At 38.7% G+C, this 25,270-nt stretch overlaps 2 protein-coding genes across 2 annotated transcripts; both read left to right on the forward strand.

Moving 5' to 3' along the window:
• The first annotated feature begins 3,153 nt into the window (after positions 1-3,153).
• Positions 3,154-4,980, forward strand: LOC146698406 (myelin-associated glycoprotein-like). Its single transcript, XM_085472794.1, has 6 exons — positions 3,154-3,178; positions 3,233-3,628; positions 3,724-4,017; positions 4,254-4,353; positions 4,466-4,501; positions 4,968-4,980. Exons 1-6 carry the CDS (start codon positions 3,154-3,156, stop codon positions 4,978-4,980), a joined length of 864 nt encoding a protein of 287 aa, XP_085328920.1.
• A 7,595-nt stretch (positions 4,981-12,575) lies between these two features.
• LOC146698407 (myelin-associated glycoprotein-like) lies at positions 12,576-19,116 on the forward strand. Its single transcript, XM_085473496.1, has 8 exons — positions 12,576-12,715; positions 13,779-13,828; positions 16,740-16,816; positions 16,911-17,300; positions 17,396-17,689; positions 17,872-17,971; positions 18,170-18,202; positions 18,748-19,116. The coding sequence occupies exons 3-8, from the start codon at positions 16,771-16,773 to the stop codon at positions 18,752-18,754; spliced, it is 870 nt and encodes a 289-aa protein (XP_085329622.1). The 5' UTR covers positions 12,576-12,715; positions 13,779-13,828; positions 16,740-16,770; the 3' UTR covers positions 18,755-19,116.
• The last annotated feature ends 6,154 nt before the right edge of the window (positions 19,117-25,270 follow it).

The following is a 25,270-nucleotide window of genomic DNA, read 5'->3' on the forward strand; positions in this document are numbered from 1 at the left end:
AATTAAGATTAAGGAACTGACCTCCCAGCCCATTGTTCCTTCAGTGGGTTGGTTTCAGTCATTATGCAATGTACTGTTTATAAGAATGGGGAAACCTGCAGTCAGCTGAGACTGAAGAAGTCACTTGGATGAGTGATTAAACGTTTCTCCCACTGAAAACGTTACGTCCAGAGAAACAGAATCAACCTTTGGGATTTACTTACCTGGATGATTGAGCATGCATCAAGACGAATTAGTTCTATGTGTTCCTTTTCTTTTTATGTAATATAAATACTCTATGGCAATACTGAAATAAATTAAAAGAATGAAAGAAGATTTCTTCTAGAGGCCCAGCTACAAAATATTTTTTTAGTGTCAGTTTATAGTCTTTCTCTGAGTGTGCACTCAGTTGCTTCAGTGTTGTGAGTATGTGACTTATGCAGTAAAATATTTGAATTACATTTAGCATATGGGACTTTTTCATAGATGAATACCACTGTTTCTTTGGGTTGATGTGAGGACGTATAGATCTGTCTTTACTAAAAATAACAACCTTGACGTCATTCTCTTTTTGGTTAGGGTGTTGCAGCCGTTTTTGATAACTGAGAGACTTTAAACTTCAGCCCTCACACCCCAGTGCATCACTGGGCTCACAGTAATTTCCCCACATGCTTCCAGAAATAGAGTGTTTATTTGTGATAACACGCTTTCTAATTTTCTGTTCTGCTTTCTCTATGGCCTTATCAGAAGCAAGCATTTAACACAATAAATGAGAAAAAATGCATAGTAAGTTATTAATACATTTTTTACTATTAGTTCAGATGTTGTCAAAGTTATTTTAAAATCAGATAGAAAAGTTACTGTTGGCCTTGTAGCAGCGGAAGAAACTGTACTTAGATATGTTTAGTGGTGGATATCTGCTGATAACAGGCAAGTTTCTCCTTTGCCTTTGAGTTAATTCCAGGTTATTTTATTTTCATCATGCATATTTTCAAAATATCATTGCACCCTCAAACGTACCTGAATACACTCTGTTCCTTTAATACAGGAAGAGGCTGCCCTGCTTTTGTCAGATTTTACAAATTTACCCACACAGAACATGTGCATTTATTCCACGATTAGATCTTGCACAGTGAACCAGTCATTTCCTGTGCATAGACAATGAGCTGTTAAAATCAAAAATAGCTCACTGGTTCAAATGTGCCATTTCAAAATGGCACAAAGACAAGTTAAATACAACATATATCTTTAAAGTAGACATTGAATTGAATCTACAGTAAACAAGTGAAAAGGTAAATTGTGTTTGTGTCTGTTTGACAAGTTTATTGTTTCTGGAAGTAAAATGATGATGAGTTGCTTAATTGCATTTAATTAGCAAAAATGGCACTCTGACAATTAAGTTTAGGTTCCTCAAAATGGATAGAGTTGGAATTATCGGAAACGTTTTGACTATATTATTATTGTTGTTGTTGTTGTTGTTGTTCCATCCATTGGGGGATAGAGGTGGGCTGAAAACTGCACAGTTCACCCATCTATCAAAGGGCTAACATAGAGAGACAAACAGCCATTTGAGCTCACATTCACGCCTAAAGTCAATTTTAAAATCACCAATTAACTTAACATGCAGGTCTTTAGATTGTGGAAGAAAGGCGCAGAAGTCACACAGGAAACACAGAGCGCATTTCACTGTACACACAAAGGCCCTGGCCAGCCACTGGATTTGAAACTAGTGTGGTAGTATAGTGCATACCAATAACTGTCCCACCCATTATTATTTATTAATTTAGAGCTTAGTAAAACCTAGATAAGGTAAATATAAAATAAAATCCACGTGTTGCATATTAAATGTAATGTGCAATATGTTGGTATCCTTATTAATTTCCGGTAATACTTCTCAGAAATGAGCCTTTGCTCCATAGCACACTGATCTATTCTCCACAGATGTTTTTGTGTTTTACAAATAAACAATATTTTGAAAAAAATATGGAATCATATTAAGATATCACTATCTTACATGTTGTTAGTTCAACTGGGAAGAAAAAAGGGTACAGATTATTGTAGTGAGATAAAGTGTTCATGGAGAACTGAAACTAACTAACATGTCACAAAGAAAAGCATATTTTATTTAAAAAAAAACCAATTAGAAGGCTGTGCTTCTGTCTGCAGTCAGAGGTAAGTGGGTGGTCCCTTTGAGGGGGATTTGAAAGTAAAGATCTGAAAGACTCAGACACATTGCTAAAGTGTTTTGTAGCCTTATATAAATCAGCCTTATATAAATCAGCCAGACAGCAGGTAAGATATTTATATGATTATATGATTATTAGATAACAAGCCTTGAAAAATAGTTCTCTGAAGGTCTTTCAAAGTTTTTCTTTGGACATTGGCTAAATGGGCATTGAAAGAGGAAGGAACAAAAGAAAGCATTCAGTGTCCTTCAAGAAGCCTTGAGAACTATTGCTTAAGACTTCTTAGTGAAATAACAAGAAAGCATGCATAAAAGAGTGACGGCTGTCTTGGAGAATAAAGGTGTTCAAACCAAATATCAACTTTAAGTTTGTTAGAATTGCAAAAACTTGTTTTTTCTTTATGTGCTGTATTTCCATGTGTTGGTAAATATTTTAGTAAATATCTACACTTATTTCTCATTTTCCTAGCAAAATATAGAGTACATACAGTGGCTCAAGACTGTTGTGCAATGCTGTAGCTTATGTAACTTACTAAGAATTTCACAGTAATGAATGATGTCAAAGCATGCATAGAGATACTGCCAGATTTGAAGCTCTGACCTCATGTCTATTTTTTTATATTTTATAGTCACTGAAGGTTCTAAGAACCCCTGATACCCTCTTACAGTTTGATGTCAAATGGCAAAGACTTTAAATATACAAAGATAAGGAACTACTGAGGGTAGTGAGCGATTTGCTGCATACAAGTAAAAATAAAACAGGCAAAATATAAATGACAGAGTCAAGGCAGTGACAAAATACAGAGAGTATATATAGTAATACATATGAAAATCTTAATTATTTTAATTTCATATGAATATATTTTTCAAGTTGCTTCATTTTTGACAGCTAATTTGTTCAGTTTATTTATTTTTCCAGTGTGTTACACAAAGGAGAAGCATGGACAAAGAGGCAAAGTTTATGATAACTTGTCTGATTTTTGCAGGTAATGAGCCAGCTTTTTATTTACAATTGTTTTATAAGTGCTCTATACCTTTATAAGTGACATTCGCTTAATTCTCTTTCAGCCATCTGTAGCTCCGTGTCCAGTGATGTATGGAAGGCCACGGTTGTAAAAAGCATTGACGCTCTGGTTGGATCCTGTGTTGTGGTACCATGTTCATTCTCCCATACTGGAGGAAACCTGCCCTCCTCCAGACTCAGAGGAATCTGGCATGAAAAAGATGGCACAAAAAAAAACATCTATCATGAGGATTCTAAACTGATTAAGGACAGCTTTAGGGACCGAACAAGGCTGGTGGGAGAGCTGGGTCAGAAGAACTGCACCTTAGAAATAACTCAAATTAGAAATCATGACAACGGCCCTTTCTGTTTCCGGGTTGAACTAGTGCGAACAGAAAACAATGACCCCACCAAGGACAAGTTCTCCTTTGTTGAAGACTGCGTTGAGTTGAACATGATCAGTATGTCACCAACTTTCCATGACTTCAAACATTTATACCAGTTTTCTGTTAAATCATTTTGCCTCTTACTTTATGTCTGACTTTTTCATTTTCAGCTGAGCCTCCAAAGCCTACAGTGATTAAACCAAAGACAGCCGCCCAAGGAGAGCCCTACACTGTCACCTGTTCTGTCATCCACACCTGCCCCGCTCATGTTCCTAAACTCACATGGAATCTGGATAGTACAAAGGTCATTGGGCATCATAAAGATATTAAACATGGAAACTGGGAGACACAGTCCACCCTGACATTTATTCCTGAGGAGAAGGATGACAACAGCGAGATAACCTGCACTGCTGAATTTAATGGAGGGCAGAAATCACCTAAAACTTTCACACTCCATGTAAAACGTGAGATATTTTTAATTAGTTGTTGAATTTTGTAATGTTGAATAGAAGTTATACTCTGCTTTAAAAATAAAACTAAGTTTTGTTTTAAAACGTGAGATCCTTTCAGTAGTTTACTTCCAATATATTTTTTAACCCTTAACTTTGCATGATTAAGAAAATGTTAAGATCACTGTTAAAAGTATCTTTCAATGACTGTATGCATTCTTAATGATGTCATAAATTCTATGTATTTCCAGGTATTGAGAGCTACAATCACATCATCATTCCTGCTGTAGTGGGGATTGGTACAGCTCTGCTCTTTGGCATCTTCTGCATTTTCATGGCAAAAAAATACAAGTGAGTCATTTTATAGAGAATCAAGCTTTCTGTTAACAAGGAGGAGACATTTTTCCTCTCATCAGTTCTACAGTACGCTCTTTAATATACTTTTTTTTTTGTTCTGTTTAAGAAACCGCATTGCAGAGCTTCAAAATCAAGAAGGAACGTAAGTAGAAAAATATTTTGGATCAGATGCAGTTGGTTTCTGAGCCTGTCATCATATATGATAACAATATAATGATTGTTTTTATTTATCACAGCATGTGGAACAGGCTTTCCAGATTATCTCGCAGGTGAGAAAAAAATGTTTCTTTTCTTTTGTTTTTACAGTTTGGAGCATTACATATGCATGTATGTTTTTTTTTGATTGCAAAATCTTTGGAATTGTACAGCCACACACATCTTCAAGATTACATTTCTAATTAAATTAAATCATTCAAGCCATTCTGATTAAAGGCAAAAGGGGTTTTGGTTCTCCACTTACTTCACCACTAACTTTACGTGCACAAATGCCTCAATGGTCTCACAGTCATTTCAAGCAACAGGGCAGATTTGTTTTTCTTTGTTGTTTTTGATACTAAATTTAAAATGATATCTCATTTTCTGTTCTTGTTTGTCTGTGGTTTCATCAGGGGAAGACGCTGAAGGTGAGATATGAAAAATGAATGTTTCTTTAAGACAGATTTATTATGTTATTGCTTAATTACTTATGTTATTACTCTTGAATTTCATTTCTCTTGAAGTTAAAGCTCCTTTCAGCATTATTTACAGTCCTGATTTCATCATATTTTTTAAAATTATAAAAATTAAATACAAGTAAAATAGTCTGATCATAAGAGTCGAATTAGGTTTGCAGGAGTCCTCTTCGCAGTGGTTGATTTCACTTCCCCCTTCATTTTACAAAGTCTTAGAAGTTGAGGTAGAGTTAGAGACACATTATGCATTTTGTTTTTCTTCTTAGTTGTTTTTCACTTTTGAAAGTTCCTTGTGTCTCGTGCTTTGTTATTCCTCACATCTTTGAAGGCTTTCAGCCTACTGGATCAAAGGACAGAAACAGAATAGTCCTGTTCCCGTCTGTGTCTGTATCTTGTTCCTTTGCTTGAACTTAAAATCGCACTTATATACTTCAAACCTGTATTTTCTTATTTTTCAGACAATGAAATGAAATCAAGCAATGTAAGCCCACCACTTCCTGTTTTCTAAACAGATGTATCAATACTGTAAGCCTATTTTTCAAGAATAAATCTTCATTTGTCTTGAGACTGAATTCATTGTTTGAACCATAAAGACCTTCAGTATTCAGTAAAATTTTAATTTAATTTACTCTCCTGGATCACTGAAAGTACTTTATACAACATGACTTTTACACCCATTCGCGCAAGCACCTTCTTCTAAGTGCTTTCTGTCTAGCATTCACACACATTCATACTCCATTTCATTAATGAATATAATTAAGGGGAAAATTATGGAAAATGTTGGGAAACAAAGACGCTCTAAAGTTAAAGATGGATTTTAATTCTAATTGTAGAGCTATTTAAAGCTTTTAAAGAGACTCAAAATGCGATCTGTCATATTTTAAGACGAACAGTAATAACTAATTTTAATGTGGAGATTTTGATCAGCACATGAGATTGAAAAGAAGATACTCAGTTGTGAAGAGGGAAGGGTTACTGAAAACAGGCCCTGTGATGCCACTACAGCACAAGACAGAGACAATTGTTTGTCTCACTATAAGTCTGAGTGTGTCAACTTGTGTGGAGGAAGTGGGATTACTATAAAAAGCTGATGTATTTAAAGATTATCTGTGGTCTTAACAGAGTCGTGAGTAATGGAAAACTAACTACTTGAAACTCAAACCTTAAACTGTTTAGACTGTAGTTACTTCATTATTGGTTGATCGGTGTTACCTGTATACAGACCCTCTGCAGAATGCTCATGATAAAACCTGCTCATGCTTTATATTCTGAGTGATGACATTACTTGAGTTTTGTTAAAACTTTTCTGAAAAATTGATACTCATGGTAGTTTATAAACACTTATGTTTATAAAAATTTGAATTTACTTTGATGAAAAGTTGATTCTGTTCATCTGAATGCAGCGTTTTCCGTGTGAGAAACTTTTCATCACTCATCCAAGTGACTTCTTCAGTCTCAGTGGACTGCAGGTTTCCCCAACCTTATAAACCAGATGTCTCAAACTGTAATCCTCGAGGGCCGGTGTCTTGAAACATTTTTCCATGTGTCCTTGTTGCAACAGACCTGAATACAATTAGTAGGTCATTAGCAAGAGTATAGAACTTGACTGCATGCTGAAGTGGCAACCCCTAACCCTACTCAAGTAAATTTAAGTAAATGTAGGTGTTTAGAAAAAAGTACTTCTGAAAGTACTTTTATTGCACCATGTTCATTCATTCATGAGCTGCTTTAACATTAATCAAATGGCTGAATTGCCACCTCATCATGAAGTCAAGTTCTATACTCTTGCTAATGACCTACTAATTGTATTCAGGTCTGTTGCAACAGGGACACATGGAAAGGTCTCGGGACAGGGGTGGCAGACACAGGCTGTGTCCCAATTCAGGGTCTGCACGCTTGAAGTACACATTTTAAGTGCGGTTACGTCACCACCACGCGACGACGGCTGTCCCAATCCAAAGTATACTCCAAATGCGCCGTCGATTTCCCCAAATATCAAGCGTGGTCCATTGCACGCTTCGTGGTCCCATATATCCCACAATTCATAGCGCGGCGGTGGGTGTGGATAATTTTGCTGCAAAATACGGCAGAAGGGAGCGGCCGAAGAGGTTTTTTTTTTTTTTCAAAACTTTATTGAACTTATAAAGCGAACAGTCAGTCATTCCAGTTCAGTTTGTACAGTAGACATACAAGGCAATTAAGAGTAACAATATACAGTACAATGAAATAAGAAGGATAAATTAATAAAGGATAAAAAAAGAAAAAACGAAAAAAAGGGGGGGAATGAGACAGACTTCATAACAACTTTGTACTTGAAAGTTGTGACAGCTCATTCGTTAAACATTTCTGAATGAATTTCAATCAATGATAAACCTTTTTTATTGGAAGTTAATTTAAGAGAGTTTAAGTAATATTCAATTTCAATCAAAAACAAATTAAATGATGGGGTTGAGTTTTGAAATTTACATTTATGTATATGGAATTTCCCTAATAAGATGGAGCGAAGATTCATACTGAATATGACGTCACTTATTTATGTGCGAATGTTTAATAATTAAAGTCAGTCATATATCCACAAACACAACAAGCTGAAAGTCAGTGATATATATATATATAAAAACACCCAGCACGCCCCTGCGGGCGGTTTATCCTTCAAGCTCGGGTCCTCTACCAAAGGCCTGGGAGCTTGAGGGTCCTGCGCAGTATCTTAGCTGTTCCCAGGACTGCGCTCTTCTGAACAGAGATCTCCGATGTTATTCCCGGGATCTGCTGGAGCCACTCGCCTAGCTTGGGAGTCACCGCACCTAGTGCTCCGATTACCACGGGGACCACCGTTACCTTCACCCTCCACATCCTCTCGAGCTCTTCTCTGAGCCCTTGGTATTTCTCCAGCTTCTCGTGTTCCTTCTTCCTGATATTGCTGTCATTCGTAACTGCTACATCGATCACTAAGGCTGTCTTCTTCTGTTTGTCTACCACCACTATGTCGGGTTGGTTAGCCACCACCATTTTGTCCGTCTGTATCCGGAAGTCCCACAGGTTCTTAGCTTGGTCATTCTCCACCACCCTTGGAGGCATCTCCCATTTTGACCTCGGGACTTCCAGGTTATACTCGGCACAGATGTTCCTGTACACTATGCCGGCCACCTGGTTATGGCGTTCCATGTATGCCTTGCCTGCTAGCATCTTGCACCCTATAATCTGACAATACTATAATATTGGCCATATTATATTTACATTACCACAGTGAGATGACTTTAGTCTCATGAACAACATTAACTAATTGTTATTTACTAACTAATCTTAAATGACTGTTCAGCACAGAAATGAAGCCCAACTATCATGTTTTACAGTCCCGTGGTCTCAGCCTCAGATACTCAACTAATCAAAGTGATGTCATGACAAAAATGAATGACCAACAAAACATTTTTCTCCTTCATTTCTGTCAAACAAAGCTGTATGTAACGTGTCTCGCGGTTAGTATCATGGTTGCTAGGCAACCTGAACAGCGCGACGAAGTGTATACCGTCCCATTTCACAAGCCTCTCACTTCCGCACTTCTCGTACTTATAGTACGCAGTACGTACGTAGTACGCGTAGTGCGCGTACTTCAAGCATGCAGACCCTGAATTGGGACACAGCCATTGTGCCCACTGGCTGATTACAATTCTATCTGGCCCTTGGATTCGCTGGCCAGTGACATCTGACCCAGTCTGCCAATCCTCCCGGAAGCCCCTCCACAAAATGCTCCAATGATATCCAGCAGCCTCCACCCTCGTTTGGTTGGGTGTCACAGCAGTGTGGTGTAACAGGTTTTCCCATCCAGTGTGTCAAATAGCTGACATGGCTGCACCAGTGTACTGTGATGTTTCACCAACATGTGCCAGATGCTGTTCTTGCCATCCATGTGGACATCACCAGAGACAGCCCCTGCCAGAACAGAAACTAAGACTGTAAAAATCTTAAAATTGATGCGTTCTATTTATTAATCATTATTAGGAGCAAACTATGACTTCTTGCATTCTGTTTGTTTTGTTTTTTTATCTTTACTAGCCACTCTCTAAATCACACTCAAACAGCAATTAAGAAATCAAACTTCTTTGTGTCTAGTTTAAAGACTACAAACTAAACATGAAACTATAATCTTTTTATATCCTGATCTCTCCTTAGTTTGCAATATTTAGTTATCTTCATCATTGGCCCTGGTCATGTCTCCTGTGTTTACTCCTTCCCTCTGTGTTTAAGTTTATGTGTCTGGAATCTGGGTCTATCTCTGCTTGTGTCCTGTCTTCTTTTGGTAGTCTCTTGTCCTGCGTGCATTGTGTTTCAATTCTGTTGCCCTAGTCTTGTTATTATGATCTAATTCAACTGTGTTGCCTGGTGTGTTCTATCTTCCCGATTAACTAATGATTATTTAAGTCCTTCGTTTCCTTCTTTCTTTTTTGCAACCTCCCTATAGGTGTCTGTCCTGTCTGTTTGGTGGTTTCCTGTGTATTTCTTTAGTTAGCATTTCCAAGAATATGTCCAATTCTCATGACAGTTTGCCTTTTGTGCCGTGTTATCTGCCTTTTTGCTTTGCCAAAATCCAGATCACATGAAGACCCGTTCAACAGCTCATTTGGAGGTACTGACATCTGCTGGTTATTCAATGTACAGCAGCCCTGCTGTGATATTACATATGGGCTACATGCCAGTCGATATATAAACATAAAGATGTACCAAATTGCAGAATACCCATATGATGTCCTGAATAAGCCTATCTGTGATTGATTAAAGATGTATGTTATCATTGTGAGATACTGTGTCAAAATGCTCCCTAACAGCTGATGTTAGGGAACACCTCGGATCCAGTTTAAGCAAGAAATCGATTCCCGCATTTTCAACAGATCGAATCACATAAAGAGTTCCCTCATTTCAGTGAAACGGGGCCTCATTTATGTTTGGTCATGCCATATTCTGTAACCTGATAAGGGCCTTGACATGGACTTCATTTGGACATGCCCCCTATGCTCAACACAGGTCTTGGGGTTTCAGTATCAGACGTAGCATCACTAGTTCCTTGAATTTCCTTTCCTTTGATTTCCAGCAATAAAGCTATGGTTTAACTCTAGTTACTCACCTGAGTCCTGCAATATTGGCTCCACAACTCTGCCTTCCATGCATAGCGTAACATGACATTCCTTTTGTCACTCACCACATTGCTTTAAGTTTGGGGGGGGGTTCACATAGCTTTACTATATTGAGTTGTCATGTTTTCAGCTTTTGTCAGCAGCATGTTTTGACAAAGGAAATTCACATTAATACATTGACTTTATAGTGAAAATTATCTTGACAGTCTTTTACTGCATATAAAATATGTCTTGATGACTGATTTATTACCTTTCATGAGGGAAAGTTTTAAAGTTCTGTATTTCAAAGCTGTAACAATATGAGATTTGCATTTATTTATAAAGTTACTGTAGAAAATCCAAAGAAAATATGCAATAAATAATTGTGTTAGCTGAATTCATGCATAACTTTTATTATCTAACATGCATTATTAGTCTAAGTCATCATATAGGTATTTATACGGCGATATCATACAGGGATTAGTGTGCTCAATTGGCCAACAAACTTGCCTGACCTGAACCCCATAGAAAATTTATGGGGCATTGCCAAGAGAAAGATGAGACATGAGACGGAACAATGCAGAAGAGCTGAAGGCTGCTATTGACGCATCCTGGTCTTCCATAAGACCTCAGCCATGCCACAGGCTGATAGCATCCATACCACGCCGCACTGAGGCAATAATTGTGGACGATCGTGGCTCAAGAGTTGGTAGTTTGCCTTGTAATCGGAAGGTTGCCTGTTCGAGCCCCAGCTTGGACAGTCTCGGTCATTGTGTCCTTGGGCAAGACACTTGACCCATTGCCTACTGGTGGTGGTCAGAGGGCCCGGTGGCGCCAGTGTCCGGCAGCCTTGCCTCTGTCAGTGCGCCCCAGGGCAGCTGTGGCTACAATGTAGCTTGCCATGACTGGATGTGTAAAGCGCTTTGGGGTCCTTAGGGACTAGTAAAGCGCTATACAAATACAAGCCATTTACCTTTTTTTTTTTTTAAAGGGGACCCAAACTAAGTACTGAAACTAAGTGACTTCAGAGGTCTGACATTTTTCTATTTAAAATCCTTGTTTTATTGATTTAGATTAGATTAGGTTAGATTCGATTCGATTCGATTCGATTCGATTAGATTAGATAAAACTTTATTAATCCCTTGGGTGGGTTCCTCTGGGAAATTCTGTTTCCAGTAGCACAGCACTGACAGAAGATGCAAAAGAGTGTAAGTAGAAATAGAAATATATCATATATACACATATACACATATATAAACACAGAGACATATATAAATATAGAGTATATAATAGTGATAAATAGGATAATAGGAATAACCAGGGAATTGCACATTTCAACTATTTTGAGTCTATTGCACCGTTGAATATGGAAAAAATACTGCACAGTGAAAAGGGCACTGCAGATTAGATGTTCCCGCCCGCAAATGTCCCCCCCCCCCCCCTGTTTCTCCTCCCTCCCCCCTCCAGCGAGGAGTTAAACAGTTTAATGGCGTGTGGGACAAAGGAGTTTTTAAGTCTGTTGGTCCTTGACTTTGGGAGAAGTAACCTGTCACTAAACAGACTCCTCTGGTTGTTTATGACCGTGTGCAGATGATGCCCAGCATTGTCCATAATGTCCAACAGCTTCTTTAATGTCCTCTTCTCTGTCACTGTCACCAGAGTGTCCAGCTTCATGCCAACCGCAGAGCCAGCCTCCTGAGGAAATACAGTTTGCTTTGGCCTTTTTTATACAGGTGCTGCGTGTTGCATGACCAGTCCAGTTTGTTGTCCACTGACAGCCCAAGGTACTTGTATGTGCTGACCACCTCCACCTCCTCTCCCTCTATCTGAACCGGCAGTGGACATGGTCTGGACCTCCCGAAGTTCACAACCAGTTCCTTGGTCTTTGAAGTGTTGATTTCATGTAATATTCTAATTTTCTGCGATTTTGAATTTGGGGTTTTTATAAGCTGTAAGCTGTAATCATCGAAATTGTAACAAATAAATGCGTGAAATACCTCGCTTTGCATGTAATTTAAAGGTTTTAGTGAAGTTACATTGTCATGGTGAGATAAAGTTTCAACGGGTGTAATTATATGTGTGTGTGTGTTATAAACATCAATAACAGGCCTTTTCTGAAAGTATAAAATAGGGTTTGAATTCAAGTTATAGCAGACTGTTGGCACTCTGAAATGAAATGCAGCCCCCCCTTTGGCAGACAGCTTAAAACAGGAAATGTGCACGCCAAGTTCACCCAAAACATCCACAGCAACCATCACAGCAATGTCTTTAAGAGTTGTAACCCCCCCCCCCCCCCCCCCCCCCCCCGTGTAATGTTATAAAATAGAGTCTGCCAAACAGAATCTTGTATAGGGCCTCAAAAAAGTTAGAAACGGCCCTGTCCCATTTCCAGTGAAGGATTTTTTTGTATCCACCATCTTATCCCTGTCATGTTTTTGTATTTTAGTAAGACTGCTGTACTTCTTTCTAGGATTCCAGTGAAGTGGGTGGTTCCAGCTGGAAAGATTTGAAAATCCTCCCGAAAGAGTCGGAGATGATGTCAGAGATTTGCAGAGACAAACAACTGAGTAGAAGCAGGTAAAACAGTACTGTAATGACAACACAATAGATAACAGTATGAACTGTGTTTAAGTTTTGTGCTTAGGTTGAAAGTAACCACCTCGATCAGTAGCGGTCTGTCGTGATGGAGCGAGGGTTGAGCCGAGAGGCGACACTCTCAGTCTACATTTTAACCATGGTCGGCCTGAGGCAGGGCTGGACTGGTAATCTGGTAAACCGGGCATTTTCCTGGTGGACAGGCACACTTTCGGGCTTATGGACCGACCAGGAAGCAAAGGCAGCAGCCCGTTTCTTCATTTTCATTACTGACACTGGATTGCCCAATCAAATTTCTTACGTAAAAAAAAGTAGGAAAAAGTCTAGTTTGGAAGAAGTGGCGAAACGATGGAGAGAAAGGTTTAGTGCGTATTTAGGAATATTTCACGTCACTGCGAGCCGATTTAAGCTTAAACAGTAACACATGATACGCAGTCCTGTTCGTTTATTAATCACCAGGGGATGTCGCATAAAACGAGATTAAAGAGGCACAATCGTGTCCAATAGGGGTTAAACTTGTTCGTTGCGGTTTCGGTCTGCACACTGCCGATTTGCACACTTGTGGTTTTTAACTTAAATTTATACTTGATATTTAATTTTAGTTTCATTCTCGTGTCTTTTCGGAAATTGCACAGCTATACGCATTTCACTGCATGTCATACTGTGTATGATTGTGTATGTGACAAATAAAATTTGTATTTGAATTTGAGCTAAAAAAGAGTAGCGAACATAAAGGGACGTTAAAGTTAAAGGATGTTAAAAAGGCAGGCAACTTAAAATGCAACGTTTCTATCAACCCAACAAACATTAGCAAACACACAAACTGTGTGTGCTATGGTCCCAGGGTCGTTTCCACAGTGTTTGTTGTTAATAGAGTTTTGAGTCTTGTTTACTCATTATTATGTTGTTTGTGTTATGTTTACTAGTTCTGCTTGCTTGTGCTTTTAGTTTATTTGTATATATCATGTATCAGTGTTTGTATTTTAGGTTGTCTTGGTTGTTAAATGGTCCTGTTCATGCCTTTGTTTTGACTGTTTCCTTAAAGGTAAGGACTCCTCGGTGGGATTTGATAAACTGGAAATTTCAAGCTTACATGTAAGTCCTCATGTTTTTAAATCAAATGTATACATGTGACATTATGTTTTTCATATTGTGAAACCTGCTGCAAAACAAACTAAGCTAGACTAACTATGTCAATTAAAGATTCCATGAAAATGATCTACAGGTAATGCAGGACAAACAGGTTAGTATGCTGCACTGTGATGGATTTAAAGGGGGAAAAAAAAAGAAAAAAAAACAGTCTGTGACTGGTGCACAGTGCCAGTCTAGTATAAAAAGTATACTGTTGGTGTGGAAAATGTAAATCACGCAGGATAACTAAAGAAACATTGGCTTACATCTGGTTCAATTCAGGTGTATACATCCACAAAGAGCAGCAGGTCAGCTGATCACAGCCTGTACGTTATGAAAATCTACTGGAGCACTCAAAATAAATTATTGTAAGTTATGCTGAAGAACTATTGCTGAGAACTACTTAAAGAGATTTTAAGAAAGTTTGCCTAAGAGAGTTCAGGCTGTGTTGGAGAATAAAGATGGTCATGTAGCCTATTTGCCAGAAAATTCACTGGCTCTGGCATGACCTTCTCTCTATTTTTTTTAAGTCACTGTGATGAAGCCTGAGATATTGATCGGGGACTTTAGGAACCCCTGATACTTTTCTTGCAGTATGATGGCAAAGACATTAAAGGTAGATATACAGGGAACCTGACAAGTAGGGATGGGTACCGGTATCGTTCTGACATAAACGGTAGTAACCAGACCGAAAAGCAGCGCACATTTCGGTGCTTTATTTCGGTGCTTTTTTTTCCTGAGCTGTGATACACTTTAGATTCTAGCCAATCATTTTACGTTTCTGAGGATAGTAGGTGGGGCCAGGTACGTACGTTCTTTTAGAGCAGAGCAACAGATTAAAAATGACCAAGGCAAAGCGGTCAAAAGTCTGGCTGTACTTCACAGCAAAATATGCAAACTCAGCAGCCTGCAACAAGTGCTTTAAGCTGATACTGTGATACTGTCAAAGGAGGTAACACCTCGAATCCAATGAAACACCTGGCGACGCATAGAGTTTTTTTAAAAAGCCGAGAAATGCGCCGTATTTGATAGCTTGCTGTGAGACCTCATACCGAGCACATCTACTGCGGGTGGGTTGCCTTTTATCGGACCTGGAGTTAGCAACATCTCCCAAAAACACGAAGAGGAGAGTCCTGGCCCCTAGCCCTGCAAGTGTAGCAGAAATGATGACGGCAGCAGCCGTTCTTCTTTGCGTGAGTAGCTTAATGTTGTTCGTGTGTAATTTACGTTGAGTAGGCTAACCACGTTATTAAATTAATGCATGTAAGGTGAACTAGCAAACATCATCATAGCTACATGCGGCTGTCTTCTTGTTTGATGGCAGATACTCCCTTCACCCTGGCCAAAAAGGCTAAAATGACCAAAGAAAAAGTGGAAAACAGTTAAACATGAGAGGTTTTTGGACAAAGTTTGTGTTTTTTTCATTGTTTAAGCACTGCTTCCAGCCAAGAGTGATACCATAAATCCCCTATAGCTGCAGAAAAGGCTAACATTGTTATCTTTTTACAAAAAACCAGCCGAACATGAGAGGTTTTTGGACCAATTTTGTGTTCTCCATTCTTTAAGCACCGGTTTAAGCACCGTTTAAGCACCGGCACCGTTTCAAAAGTACCGGTTTGGCACCGGTATCAAATAAAACCTAAACGATACCCATCCCTACTGACAAGTGAGAGATTTGCTGCTTTCAGAGACAAATAGTGCAGACAAAATATAAATGGCAATATCATAGTCCATATGAGAATATTAATTATGTCTGTTTATTATAAATATATTTTAAAGTTGTCTAACTTCTAAAACTGTGTTGTAATTTCCATGTATTGAAGTGATTTTGATGCATTTATTTATTTGTATGTTTTTTCATGGAAAAATCCTGCAGTGTTTTGCGAGACCCTCAAGAAACATGGAATGCAAAACAAAGTTTATGATAACTTGTATGCTTTTTACAAGTAACATAATGAGTCACCTCTTGGTTAACAATTGCTTTACAAATAATGTATACCTTTATAAGAAATTGCAGAGAAGTCATTATTACGGTGCCATTCCCTTAATTCTCTTTCAGTCATCTGTAGCTCCGTGTCAGGTGCTGAATGGAAGACTAATGTTGTAAAAAGCATTGACGCTCTGGTTACATCCTATGTTGTGGTACCACAACACTCATTCTCCCATACTGAAGGAAACCTGCCTACATCCAGACTCAGAGGAATCTGGCATGAAAAAGATGGCACAAAAAAAAACATCTATCATGAGGATCCTACACTGATTAAGGACAGCTTTAAGGACCGAACAAAGCTGGTGGGACTTCTGGGCCAGAACAACTGCACCTTAGAAATAACCGATGTTAAAGATCATGACAATGGCCCTTTCTGTTGAACTAGTGCAAACAGAAAGCAATGACCCCACCAAGGACAAGTTCTCCTTTGTTGAAGACTGCAAATTTTCAAATCTACACAAGACTGATATTCTCTTCTTCCATTCAGAAAGTATATCAAAAAATAAAATAAAAATTTAACATTGGAGTCTAGATGATGAAGGGTGCGCCCTCTAGTGTTGCTTGAAGGTTTTGTTATGTGGCTGTATTTTTGGTATTGTCTGTCTCACCCATTTGTATAAATGACACATATACATATAAGCATGTATGATACTTTTACTGAAATAATGCCATTATTTATTTGTAAGATATACTTAGCACTTTATTGACATTACACACAAGGAAAATCACTTTTTACAATGATGGCTCGTATTTGTCAGATATAAATTGTATGAATAATTCTAAATAAATGTCTATTGGCATTAATGCTGTTTGAATAAAGTCCACTTCGACAGCTGTGGTTTGCTTTGGTTATCATAGTAAAATGTAGTGTTTTGATTTCTTTAGTGTCAATCAAACATCCCAACATCAGAGAAGAATGGCCAAGCAGAAAATTATGAAGGAATTCTTTCTGCTTTTTGCAGGTAACATCACTGGTCAGCTATTTATTTCCAGTCTCTTTATGCTTAATGTGTATAATTAAATAATTTCCTTGTTATTTTAAAAATTATCTTTCAGTCATCTGTAGCTCCGTGTCCAGTGATGAATGGAAGGCCACGGTTGTAAAAAGCATTGACGCTCTGGTTGGATCCTGTGTTGTGGTACCATGTTCATTCTCCCATACTGGAGGAAACCTGCCCTCCTCCAGACTCAGAGGAATCTGGCATGAAAAAAATGACAAAAAAAGCAACATCTATCATGAGGATTATACACTGATTAAGGACAACTTTAAGGGCCGAACAAGGCTTGTGGGAGATCTGGGCCAGAACAACTGCACCTTAGAAATAACTCAAATTCATGACAATGGCCCTTTCTGTTTCCGGGTTGAACTAGTGCGAACAGAAAACAATGACCCCACCAAGGACAAGTTCTCCTTTGTTGAAGACTGCGTTGAGTTGAACATGATCAGTATGTCACCAACTTTCCATGACTTCAAACATCTATACCAGTTTTCTGTTAAATCATTTTGCCTCTTACTTTATGTCTGACTTTTTCATTTTCAGCTGAGCCTCCAAAGCCTACAGTGATTAAACCAAAGACAGCCACTCAAGGAGAGCCCTACACTGTCACCTGTTCAGTCATCCACACCTGCCCCGCTCATGTTCCTAAACTCACATGGAATCTGGATAGTACAAAGGTCATTGGGCATCATAAAGATATTAAACATGGAAACTGGGAGACACAGTCCATCCTGACAGTTATTCCTGAGGAGAAGGATGACAACAGCGAGATAACCTGCACTGCTGAATTTAATGGAGGGCTGAAATCACCTGGAACTTTCACACTCCATGTAAAACGTGAGATCCTTTCAGTAGTTTACTTCCAATATATTTTTTAACCCTTAACTTTGCATGATTAAGAAAATGTTAATATCACTATTAAAAGTATGTTTAGATGAATGTTGTCTGTATTCTAAAGAAGCAATAGCAAAAAAACAAAAACAAAAACCCAAGCAAATACCAACTCTGTCTATTTCCAGGTATTGAGAACTGTAATCACATCATCATTCCTGCTGTAGTGGGGATTGGTACAGCTCTGCTCTTTGGCATCTTCTGGATTTTCATGGAAAAAAAATACAAGTGAGTCTTTTTTATAGAGAATCAAGCTTTCTGTTAACAAGGAGGAGACATTTTTCCTCTCATCAGTTCTACAGTACTCTCTTTAATATATATATATACGGAACGTAAGTAGAAAAATATTTTGGATCAGATGCAGTTGGTTTCTGAGTCTGTCATCATATATGATAACAATATAATGATTGTTTTCATTTATCACAGCATGTGGAACAGGCTTTCCAGGTTATCTCGGAGGTGAGAAAAAAAATGTTTCTTTTCTTTTGTTTTTACAGTTTGGAGCATTAAATGCGCATGCATGCTTTGATTTTTTAAATGCAAAATATTTGGAATTTTACATCCACACACATCTTCAAGATTACATTTCTAATTAAATTACTCTAAGTCCTTCTGATTAAAGGCTTTTGAGTTTTTGGCTCTCCACTGACTTCACCGCTAACTTTCCGTGCACAAATGCCTCAATGGTCTCACAGTCATTTCAAGCAACAGGGCAGATTTTTGTTGGTTGTTTTGATATTAAATTTAAAATTTAATATTTTCGAAAAGTCTTAGAAACTGATGTAGAGTTAGAGACACATTATGCATTTTGTTTTTCTTTTTAGTTGTTTTTCACTTTTTGAAAGTTCCTTGTGTTTCATGTTTGTTTTCCCACACATCTTTGAAGGCTCCGACTGGATCAAAGGACAGAAACAAAACAGCCCTGTTCCCTTCTGTTTCTGTATTTTGTTCTTTGCTTAAAATCGCACATATATACTTCAAACATGTATTTTCTTACTTTTCAGGCAATGACATGAAATCAAGAAGGGGACCAAAGTCAAATGGTTACATTCTTCTTCCCATTTGCATATCAGCTTCAGTAAAAATAAATGAATAATAAGAAAAATGTTTAAAAAACAAAACAAAAATATAATATAAAAAGCTATAAGAAAAAAGGAAGACAGGAACAGCTTTTTCTTCAACAATTAACTTCTACCCTTTTTCATTAACTAGTGTGATGCTTTCTCTTTGTTTTCATGCTTGAAAGGATGTGCTATCATTTTTGCTTTATGCCAGAAATGTTAAGTAATGTAAGCCCACCACTTCCTGTTTTCTAAACAGATGTATCAGTACTGTAAGACTCTTTTTGAACAATAAATCTTCATTTATCCAGAGACTGAATTTATTGCTTAAACAATAAAGACCTTCAGTACAATTTACATTTAATTTACAATTACATAATATTCAACAGTGAGTAAAGTACCTTTTTCATTCAGATCAAATACAATATGAATACAGTGTGTGTTGCATGTTACTGTTAAATTGAGGAAGACCTCAAATAACAAGAAACCTGGGCCCGTATCCCTAAAGAATCTTTGTGCAAAAAGTGGCTCCTAGCGGCCAAATTCTAAGAAAATTCTCAGAGTCATGACGTTTTCTTAGAATTTCCCCTAAAAGTGACACGACAATCCCAGTTAATATAAAAGCTATTCCTCAAGATTCCTAACGCTTAAAAGGGCTCCTAAGGCAAGATCTGCTAAGAGCAGGGAAGAGGACTTTTAGTGGCTTAGGAGTTCCCCTAAGCAGCTGCACAAAATGGCCAACAGAAGAGGCAGGAGAGATGTCCTGCAAACACTGGATGACAGGGAATTATTGAGATGCTACAGATTGGATCGTGCAGGAATCATGTTTGTGGTGGATCTCCTTAGAGATGCAATTACTTCACCAACTCGACGCCACAACACTATTACACCAGAGACGAAAGTAATCACAACCCTGAGGTGTTTGGCAACCGGGAAAATGCAACAATGCAGCAGTGATGACTTGGGTCTGCAATCACAGACATTGCTAAAAGCTGAGCCGTGTTACCCTCGTTAAGACCACACTGGACTTGTAACGTTGTGATTTCTACTTCATTAAGGACAGCCCCTTGAGATAGGCCATCTTGTTTTCAACAGGGTCCATATGGGAGTGAAAGTACAAAATATGCCAGCTAGGATATTAATATGAGCAAATAAGACACAAATCATTATTTGAACAGGGTGTAATGAGTTTAAGTTTTCACATATTTTAGATTCTAATGTTAGGCTATAACCCCTACAGCTTACTATTCATTTTCCAGATATTTTCTTGAATGTGAAATATTATTTACAATTACAGTCAGCATAAGATTAGAGTGTATAATTATGTTTATTGATTTGAGGGTACATCCTTTGCTCGTTATCACCAAAAGCTCATTTCCATCAAACTTGTAGGATCAACCAATCACGGCTTTTGAAATGATGACTCATACCTAGCAACGGGGTCAACCACACCTCCTCACTAAGATAGGATTTTCCATCCATTCCTTGCTCAGAGTTCACTGAAAATGTTCTGGAATCACTTCTAAGCTAAAACTCCTGGCAAGGAATTTTTAGGTTAAGTTAGGAGCTCTCTGAGAGGATTCTCAGAAGCTTTAGGGATACGGGCCCTGGTCTTCTCATAGGCATGTGTGTAACTCTTGTTTTTTGTTTTTTTTTTGCCTGTCCCATTTGGTTCTTTAGCCGTCAGAATTGTTGTCTGAAGATCAACAAGGATACCCAAGGGATTTACTTTGCCAAATGGATCATCACGGCCTTGCCGTATTGGTCCATTTGATCGACCTTTGTTGTTATTATTTATTTTATTTTATTTTCAGTTGTTACAGACAGGACAGATATGACTGGGGGATAGGAAAAGGAGAAAGAAAGATGAAGGAAAAGAAAAACAGAAGGGAAGAGGGACAGTGAGAAACTTAAAAAGAGAAAGAAAAAACAATCTCCTGGATCAACTGTTGAGAGAAAAAGAAGAGAAAACAAGCAAAAAAACCCAAAACAAAGCAACATACTAAACACAACACCATCACATTAATCTAGCTAAGTGTAAACAGCAGTAAATACTAAATATTGAATGTTGTTGTGCAGCACGCAGGACAGACAGCGCACAATGTGCTTTGAAGTAGCAGCCAAGAAAGGTGTAGTTTATGTCTATGAACAGTGAACACCTGTGTGCACACCTGTGTGGATCAGCGCGCTTGTATTCAAAAGGTTTCCCCATGTAACGGTCTGCTAGAGGGTGTAGAGGGCCATAGCCCCGTCCCCCAGGGCATGAAGCAGGTATGGAGGAGATCCAGGTTCCAGATATCCAGAGGCCCCAGAGTGCGAGAGCCCAAGGAGGACCACCAGAGGGGCATCCGTGCCACCCTCCTGGGAAGAGCTGAGGAGAACCTCAGACGAGTGGTCACCCAGTAGTCACAGAGCAGAAGCCAGAGGGGGCTGCACTGGCGTGCTAGAGTGAACCGAGCCGCAGGCCCAGAGGCCCAAGGGGCCTCTACGCCCTGGAAGAGGCCCTCTCGGTGGCTACTTGGCTGAAGTAGCCACCGGGAGTGAGCTGGTACATACCTGAGCACCCAGCCCTGGACACCAAGAACCACCAACGCACCGACCCCCGAGGGCATCAGTCACCGGCAGGGAGTGTGGTGAGGGGAGATAGGCCTCCATACTTTGGAGGGCCTGGGAGTTCCCAGAAAGGTGGAATCTAAGACCCAACCTGACATATAGACACAGACAAACAGGCACACACAGACACAAACATGCATTCCCACCCTCATGCACACATATACAAATACTCAGCACTCACCCAACGTAATGCTTAACCATGATTTAAAGAAAGTTTCCATTTATTTTAAGATTATCATAAATAGTCTTTAAATTCAGAAATTATTTATGTTCTCGTTCCTGAGTATATTATGGTTAAGTACCCATGAGTTTGTTAGTTATAGCTCTTGATTTCTTTTTATATGTTAGTTCTTCTTTTTGTCTCCAGTCTGTCGTCTCCATGTCCTGTCGTCAGTAGAATTATACTGTGTAGCATCTGATTGATGTGTGAGGAATACTTATGCAATACGATAACAAACATCTCATTTAAAAAATTAAACTACAAATAGCAGGACACTGAATTGACTGAATAGCTGGATGAACATGAAAAATGTTTATTTGAATTTTAGATTCACATATCCAGCTCTTTTTCTTTTTAAAGTGTACCTCGCTGATGCATCACCACAGATCATCTTTAAGAGTTGTAACCTCCCTGTATAATGTTATAAAATAGGGGCGGCCAAACAAAATCTTGCACAGGGCCTCAAAAAAGTTAGAAACGGCCCTGTCCCATTTCCAGTGAAGGATTTTTTTTCATCCACCATCTTATCCTGATCATGTTTTTGTATGTTAGTAAGACAGCTGTGCTTCTTTCTAGTATTCCAGTGAAGTGGGTGGTTCCAGCTGGAAGGATTGAAAATCCTCCTGAAAGAGTCGGAGATGATGAACAAATCAAATTTCTCACACAGCTTGTAGATAAAAAGATTCATTTGGAATGTCGAGACAACGCCGGTCTATGCGATTCTTTTGGTCCTGGTAGAGATCACCCTGAGATGTTTCCATGTTTTACACAATCCTTTTATTACCCATTATTCTTACAGATGCATCTGGAGATCAGCACACTGCATTCCTATGCAGTCCTATGCTAAAGGCTGATCTAAAGAACTCCACACAACAGTACAGTTATAACCTCTGGTCTCCTCCCCCCTACAGTAAACACCCCCACAATGGAAATACACTAGTACAGTGGCCAAGGGTGCTGACACCCTGACCCCCATCTCCTTTTAAGGTAGTGCCCGTTTGCCCTTTGTCTGCTCCTCACCCTCAGTAACTCTTGCTACTGTCCTGGGGGTGGGGGTTGATTGTCCTTCTGCCCTGTACCTCAGTTCTTTGTTCCCATCCCAGGCCTTTTTTGCTATTTTGTATTCTTACACTCATTAACCGCAATATTATAATGTTGCAAGCAATCACAAACTATATTCTCTTTACCTTTGATGTACATTAAGAATCTATTCTCAACAGGAAGAAGGTGGAGAGAAAGGTTTAGGGAATTATTCACGTGCCTTTGAGCCGATTTAAGCCTAAACAATAACACATGATACACAGTCCTGTTCGTTTATTAATTACCAGAGATGTCGCATAAAAAGAGATCAAAAAGGCAAAACCGTGCACCATAGTCAGGGGTTAAAGTCGCTTTTTGTTTGTTTGTTTTCAGTATCATTGAAGTTATTTCTTCTCGGGACTTGCACAGCAATAAGCATTTCACTGCATGTCGGACTGTGTGTATTATTGTGAATGTCACAAATAAAATTTGAATTTGAGCTACAAAAGAGTAGCAAGCATAAAGGGACGTTAAAGTTAAAGGATGTTTAAGTTGCAGGTAATTTCAAATGCAACAAACATCCGAAAGCACACAAACTATGTGTGCGCTATGGTCCCTGGGTGGTTTACACAGTGTTTTTTGTTAATAGTTTTGAGTCTTTTTTATTCATTATTATGTTGTTTGTGTTATATTTCCTACTTCAGTTTGCTTGTGCTTTTAGTTCATCAGTATTTCTATTTTAGGTTGTTGATAGGTTTGTAGCTTGAATCTATCCGCTGGAACGTTGAAGACAATATAATTACACTGCAAAGCAAGACACAAGTAGGCAAGCTTCTTCATGTTTCTCGTGCACGGGAGAGAACCGGACAGGCACCGTTCCTTCGCTTGACCCCAGTTGCTCTCGTCCGTTCTCCCGTACCACTGTCCTTTTGTTGAGGTTACATGAATATGCATAGGTTCATTAACATATGACGTCTACATTCACACAAAGAGTACCTTGCCTGTGTGTGTGTGTGTGTGGGGGGGGGGGGGGGGGGGGGTACTGCTGATCAAAGGGTCATAAAAGCACACAAGCAAACATCCTTGGTCAGGAAGAGGGTAGACCCCCCTCATCCTAGATAACACAGTAAGGAAGTCCAGCAGTTCATTTATCTAAACAAAAGGCTCTTATACTTAAACAGATATACGTGTGTTTACTATACCATAAATCAGCAAAGGAAGATACGATCTCTCCTCTGTAGGGGAGTGAACTCACCCCCTCTCCATGCCACACAGAGTTGTTACAGACCTCTTAGGATGAGACATTCTTTCAATCTACAAATGATTATATACTTCTAAGCATCTATGGTTAAATATTTCTAAGCATAAATGACAATCAACAATACAAACTCTAACATTCCCCCGTTTTTGACCTTTATGCTAGAAAAGTTCCCAGTTATGAATACCTCATGTCTGACAGTTTCAATTAGAGCTGGGCGATATGAGATTTTTTCATATCACGATATGTTTTTTTCATTTCAGGCGATAACGATATCTATCACGATATAAGCCAAATAACTATATTTGTAAGATTTAAATGTGCCGTTGCTCACAAGTAAAATGTGAAATAATCAGCAGCTTGTTTTTATTTATTTATTATATTATTTATTTCCCATAATAAGTTCAACAGGGTAGATGTACTTAAGGAACATGAGACTTTTTCAGATAAATAAAGGCAAATATTGCAAACTACACAAAAGGCAGCCGCTAAAGCGTTTAAGTTTCAAAATAGAACAAACGAAACAGACTACTAAATTGTCAATTCCACTTAGAAACAAAATATTAATTCTAAAAATAAATCTTAGTTTGTGTTACAGAAGAACAGACAAAACTGACTAACTTTTGTCAATATCAAATAAACTGAGAACTAAAAGGAAATTCTCAATCTCTCCTTGTTGTATAGCTTAGCTTTTCAAACAGTTTTAACGGTTACTTTAGTCTGACAAAAGCCGAATGACGAATTAGCGCTTCCAGTCAGAGACTGAGGCTACGTCCACACGTACACGGGTATTTTTGAAAACGGAGATTTTCCGTTTCCGTTTTAAAAAATAATCCCGTCCACACATAAAGGCAGAAATGAAGGAAAACGCTGCTATGAACATGCCAAAACAGCAGGTGGCGCTAGATTCCTAACCGTGCAGAAATGTTGGCCAATCAGAAGTCTAGAAGCCTCGGTGGGAAAAAGTAAACAAAGCTGGGGCATAGAAGCAGAACCGAGTCGTATGTGTGGAGGGACAGTAACTGTGTGTATATGTAAGCATTTAAACACTGCAGAGAGTAGAATTAACAGTATTGTAGAAATTCATTTCACCGAAACAATAACGTGGCGCACAGTGTGACGCATGCACCAGTTCATTGTATTTCCAGACTTGCTTTCGGCACAATTTACAGTGCACGCTACTCTGTTTTTTGTCAGACTTGAAATAGCCGAAATACCTTCACACTACGGAACTTCTATGGCTCTTCCGTTCGACAATCTCTCCGGCGTTGGAACCATTATCTGTTTTCTCTTCGGTCACGCTCGGTTGATTTTTCTAGTCGGCACACTCATTTCCTCCATTACCCGCTGGCTGC

The sequence above is a fragment of the Copadichromis virginalis genome, linkage group LG11, assembly GCF_057382275.1.
Source record: "Copadichromis virginalis isolate Kocher_CV1m ecotype Utaka linkage group LG11, C_Virginalis_male_GT1.1, whole genome shotgun sequence".
Lineage (NCBI taxonomy): Eukaryota > Metazoa > Chordata > Actinopteri > Cichliformes > Cichlidae > Copadichromis > Copadichromis virginalis.

Coding starts and splice junctions, on each gene's coding strand:
- LOC146698406 (XM_085472794.1), top strand. CDS start 3,154: ATGAGCCAGCTTTTTATTTACAATT. Junction 3,179..3,232: donor CCAGCTTTTTATTTACAATT/GTTTTATAAGTG, acceptor ATTCTCTTTCAG/CCATCTGTAGCTCCGTGTCC. Junction 4,354..4,465: donor TTCATGGCAAAAAAATACAA/GTGAGTCATTTT, acceptor GTTCTGTTTAAG/AAACCGCATTGCAGAGCTTC.
- LOC146698407 (XM_085473496.1), top strand. CDS start 16,771: ATGGCCAAGCAGAAAATTATGAAGGAATTCTTTCTGCTTTTTGCAG. Junction 16,817..16,910: donor ATTCTTTCTGCTTTTTGCAG/GTAACATCACTG, acceptor ATTATCTTTCAG/TCATCTGTAGCTCCGTGTCC. Junction 17,301..17,395: donor CGTTGAGTTGAACATGATCA/GTATGTCACCAA, acceptor TTTCATTTTCAG/CTGAGCCTCCAAAGCCTACA.